At 36.4% G+C, this 5333-nt stretch overlaps 1 protein-coding gene and 1 long non-coding RNA gene across 2 annotated transcripts; one reads left to right on the top strand and one right to left on the bottom strand.

The window, feature by feature from the left end:
* The first annotated feature begins 455 nt into the window (after positions 1 to 455).
* Positions 456 to 952, top strand: LOC6621331 (high mobility group protein D). Its single transcript, XM_002045466.2, has one exon. It carries the CDS (start codon positions 486 to 488, stop codon positions 819 to 821), a length of 336 nt encoding a protein of 111 aa, XP_002045502.2. The 5' UTR covers positions 456 to 485; the 3' UTR covers positions 822 to 952.
* A 210-nt stretch (positions 953 to 1162) lies between these two features.
* On the bottom strand, positions 1163 to 1604 carry LOC116803361. Its single transcript, XR_004363581.1, has 2 exons — positions 1350 to 1604; positions 1163 to 1281 (listed from the first exon to the last, which is right to left on the bottom strand). It is a non-coding gene; the product is annotated as an uncharacterized LOC116803361 (long non-coding RNA).
* Between the last annotated feature and the right edge of the window lie 3729 nt (positions 1605 to 5333).

The following is a 5333-nucleotide window of genomic DNA, read 5'->3' as shown; positions in this document are numbered from 1 at the left end:
GAATTTTTGAAAAAAAAATAATAAGTAAAAGTACAAACGTAGTATTGACTTTATCTAGATTAGAATTCAAAAAAAAAATATATATACAAAAATGGGTTGGTTTGGATCTGACGATAGTCAGACAAAAGATAATACGGCCAATGTGGTCAATAACTTAAAAATAGTCGACCATACAGAAGACATTCAGTCACTGTGGTTACTCCTTTTGATCTTGACGATCGTAACAGTCGCTCAGTTTATATTAATAAAGATAATAAAGAAGCGTTATATAAGCACAGCAGATAAAATTTAAAAAAAAAAAAACACACCCAAAATGTATTTTGAATTAAGATGATCTAAAATTTTTATTTTTAATACCAGAAAACTAGAATGAAAAAAAAAAAAAAGATTATTGAAGAAACCATTTTAGGAGAGGCCACAATCTATAAACTTCGATTGCACAGTGTAACACTTGTTAAATAGTTTCAACAAAAACACATTCAAATATGTCTTATAAGCCAAAACGCCCACTCTCCGCCTACATGCTGTGGCTCAATAGTGCCCGCGAGTCGATCAAGCTCGAGAATCCCGGCATCAAGGTCACCGAGGTGGCCAAGCGCGGTGGCGAATTATGGAGGGCAATGAAGGACAAGTCTGAGTGGGAGGCCAAGGCTGCTAAGGCCAAGGACGATTACTATCGGGCCGTCAAGGAGTTCGAGGCCAATGGTGGCAGCAGTGCCAACGGTGGTGGAGCCAAGAAGCGCGCGAAACCCGCGAAAAAGGTGGCGAAGAAGAGAAAGAAGGAGGAGTCCGACGTGGACGACGATGATGAGAGCGAGTAGACTGGCTCATCCACACCATAATCCATCACCAAGTCACACACAACCAGCCAAAATCCCCCGCAAGCAAACAAGAACACTGGTGGCAACACCACATCCAAAAATCAGCAACCACTGTCCCCCTTAATAGAATACAGCAATGGGAAAGATAATCATGTTGCAGACGCATTGTCCCGAATAATAGTGTTGGGTAATCCTAGTTCAATTTGAGGAATAAGTTCGTTCGTTCGTTTAAAATCAATGAACTAGGTCGTTTATTTAGTTCAATCGTTCATTTTTTAAACTTGCTTAAAGGTGCTTCAAAAAAAAAAAATTTTATGAATTTATTTCATACAATGCTGTCATTGAAAATTAATATTATTTATTCAATTTATGTCAAAAACACTTATACATAATAATAATAAGAAATAATAAAGAGTTTACAAACAGATAATATAGTAATTTTAATGCATTTATTTGATTTCTGAAAAGAGAATAGAGAAGTTTATTAGGGAACATTTTCAATAACATATGATAAAATTATGTTTATACCTGTGATCCATCTACATGTTGCTATGAAGGAACATTAGATTTTCCACTTTATTAGGTTTTAGTAGCATCCGTCTTTTTCGGATGATTTCCCCAGCACTTGAAAATAGGCGTTCGCAAGGAACTGATGTAGCCATAAGGCATAGTCGCTTAAGGCTGTAAGAATATAGATGCGGATACAATTTCTTTCTTTGTTCCCACCAAACCAAAGGGTCAGCAGTCCTCGGTATAAATTCCTCTTCGAGGTATTTTTCCATCTCCATCTCTTTCTCGGCAGAACCGGTAGTGTTTGCAGCCTTTGTCGTGTTCTTGAACTCACTGTCAAAATCACACCAAACCGAACTCTGATTGGCTGAATTAGTTTCAAACGCAGGTGATTCGAATTCATAATTTTCGCTGTTGAGACGAATTGGAGTTACTTTCCTTTTAAGATTACAAACAGCTTTTTCGTATTCTTCTTTTGACTTGAACCAACGACCTTTAAATCGAGGATCTAAAATGTTACTCTCTGCGTAGAGTTCGTTACTTTCCAGCTTGCAAAATCGTCGATTCATCCTCAGCTTTTAGAACTGCAACAAGTGCAGCAACACATTTATCCTTAGGCGTTTTGTTATTCAAACAGTTCTGTAGCAAAATCGCAAGAACTATAACCTTTGAAAGGGTTACATTCTTTTCTGCTGATATTTCTTCTGTTACCTCCATGAATGGTTTTAATATAGGCAGTAACTCTTCTTCTATCGCCCACTCATTCTGAGATAAGTTTAATTCAGAACGCAGAGTAGAAAGTGTTAATATAAGAGCATCTTTCAACACAATAAGCCTTTCTAGCATTTTAAAAGTTGAATTCCAACGAGTTGACACATCTTGAATCAATTTGAGATCGGGCAAGTTCAATTGGGTTTGAGTTGACTTCAGCTACTTAAGGCCGAAAGTGCTACGATTGAAAAACTCCACAATGAGTTTGACTTTGTTTTGTACAACGCTGATTTCGCGGAGTCCTTTTTGCACAATTAGGTTCAAGCTATGTGCAAAACATGGTATATGTGGCCAATTTCCTGTTTTAATGGCATTGACATTAATGGCAGCATTATCGGAAACCACAGCATATATTTTGTTCTCTATACTCCATCTTCCAATTCCAAACTTTGCTATGCTTTCGTTTTGAAGCCATAGATACGCACAAACTTGTAAACCGTAGTTTTAAATGTATGCGAAAATTAATCAGCTTATTCGATAAGCGAACTTTCGAACTAAATGAACTAAGACCAACCTATCGAACTAAGTGAACTCAGACCGACCTATCGAACTAAGTGAACTCAGACCGACCTATCGAACTAAGTGAACTCAGACCGACCTATCGAACTAAGTGAACTCAGACCGACCTATCGAACTAAGTGAACAACGAACAACCGATCAGGGTAAGAGATCAAAATGAACGACGTGAACTAAGTGAACTATATTGAACTAAGTGAACTAAATTGAACTATCGAACTATATTGAACTTTAAAGGCAGACCTAGTTCGTTCGTTCAGTTTGGTGAATAGTTCAATTTAGTTCGTTCGTTCACGAACGACGCAACACTACGAATAACCATCGGAGAACTTAAAGCGATGAATAGACAGATACTAAAGGTCACAACAAGATCTACAACAAGACAGAAAAATACCTGCGCAGGTGAAAAATTGCATGAACCAAACAAGAAAGAAAATATAAAAATGCCCAATATCTATCAGGTAATCAATAACATTGATGCCAAAAAAATATGTTATACTCAAAATAGACAAGCATAAGTGCTTGTTGAAAAGAGGAAAACAAATAATAACACGTTTTGATATGACTAATTTTTATTCTAATGAAATAATCGATTTAGATCAATTCTTTCAAAGGCTTAATGAAGAAGCAAGAATATAGTAAATAGCATTCATTCAAACACAATTGTCACCAAGTGAACAAATCTTCGAATTTGTCACTATAAAGAATTTTAAAGAAAAGGGCAATAAAATACTAAAAAACTTAAAAATAGCGCTATTAAACAAGGTGACTAAGATAGATAAAAATGATAAGGTTCAAATAAAAGCAATACTGTCTAAATATCATGATGATCCATCAGAAGGAGGCCATTCAGGAATTTCTAGAACCCTGAGGAAAAAAAAAAAACTATTATTATTGGCCACAAATGACAAAGGCAATAAGTAAATATGCTAAAACATGTTTAAAATGTCAACAAGCAAGACAACAAAACATACTAAAACACCTTTGACGATAACAGAAACGCCAGCAGCAGCATTTGATATAGTTTTGATAGATACCATTGGTCCACTGCCAAGATCAGAAAACGGAAATGAGTGTGCTGTTAGTATCATTTGCGATTTAACAAAATATTTGGTAACGGTACCTATTCCAAATAAAAGTGCAAGATCAGTTGCTAAGGCTATATTCGAAAATTTTATTCTAAAGTACGGTCCAATGAAAACAATAATAACGGACATGGGAACGGAATATAAAAACCAAATTATAGACGACCTGTGCAAATATATGAAGATAAAAAACATTACTTCAACAGCACACCATCACCAGACATTAGGAACAATAGAACGAAGTCACAGAACTTTCAACGAGTATGTTCGCTCATAAATATCTGTTGACAAAACCGATTGGGATATATGGATACAATATTTTACTTATTGTTTCAACACAACACCATCGGTAGTTCATGAATATTGTCCATATGAATTAGTATTTGGAAGATTACCAAGACAGTTCATAGATTTTAACAGGATAGACAGAATAGATCCTATTTACAACATGGATGACTATTCAAAAGAAGTTAAGCTAAGATTAGAAATAGCATATAGAAGAGCTAAAAATATGTTAGACAAGGCAAAAGCCGATAGAAAGATAAAATATGATAGAAATATTAGTAACTTTGAATTAAAAATAGGAGATAAGATATTACTTAAAAACGAAACGGGTCATAAACTTGACAATAATTATTTAGGACCATATTTAGTTTCAGAAATAGGAGATAATGACAACATTACAATTATAGGAAATAAAAATATAAATCAGATAGTCCATAAAGATAGGTTAAAAATTTTTAATTCATAATACATTTTGTTTGGTTGGCCAACCACAAATAAAAAAACAATAAAAACATTATAATACAAAACTTTTACTTTGCAAAATACAATGAAAATATATATATATATTTTTAATATCTCTTTAATCATTCATTTCAAATATTAATATACATACCAAAAAAAAAAATTATATACTTGAAAATAACTTCATATTATTACGTTATTTTTCAAAAGGAGGGAGATGTAGTATGTGCCTATGCAATATGTTTATGTTTATGTTTATGTCTATGCACGCAGTTAGACCCAGGGCGGATGTAACATGATCGCCCACTCGAAGGCCACAAAGAATAAGTGCATTGCCCACTTGACGGCCAAAAAGTATAAGTGCATGGTCAGCATTCACACGCCGACCAAATGCATATTACATACGTACATACATAGCTCGCTCTCCCGATAAGCCTAGATATATAAGATATACATAAGAACGCCGCTCCGCCGCTGGCGTACCGGCAGCGCAGCTCCCCTCCCTCCTCCCTGAAAGAAGAGAATATGAGCAGCAGCATGAGATCAGCAGCAGCTTTAGCTTACCATGGCAGCGGCACAGCAACAGCAGCAGCAAGACCTGAAACATCAACAACAGAAGCCCGGCAATCTTCTGTATAATATGCAGCCCATGCCCTCCTCTCTGGAAGCCTGAATGAGGGGACAGGAGTGCCAAGAACTCGAAAAACCACCTCCAATTTGACATATTTAGCTCCGAGCCCATCGCCTGTCTCCTCGTCCAACGCCCGTCGACTGGCACGCCCTGCCTACAATAAAGCTGGAGGAGATTGCACTGAAGCGTTGGGGAGCAGCACGAGCGGATGCTTATGAAGCGGACCGACGTGAAGCAGCACACTGCGGCAGC

This window comes from Drosophila sechellia, unplaced genomic scaffold, assembly GCF_004382195.2.
Source record: "Drosophila sechellia strain sech25 unplaced genomic scaffold, ASM438219v1 U_73, whole genome shotgun sequence".
Taxonomy (NCBI): Eukaryota; Metazoa; Arthropoda; class Insecta; order Diptera; family Drosophilidae; genus Drosophila; species Drosophila sechellia.
The sequence above is the reverse complement of the archived record's forward strand: the minus strand, read 5'-3'. Positions and strand labels throughout refer to the sequence as shown.

Excerpts from the sequence above, each read along its gene's own strand:
- LOC6621331 (XM_002045466.2), top strand. The coding sequence starts at position 486 with ATGTCTTATAAGCCAAAACGCCCACTCTCCGCCTACATGCTGTGGCTC.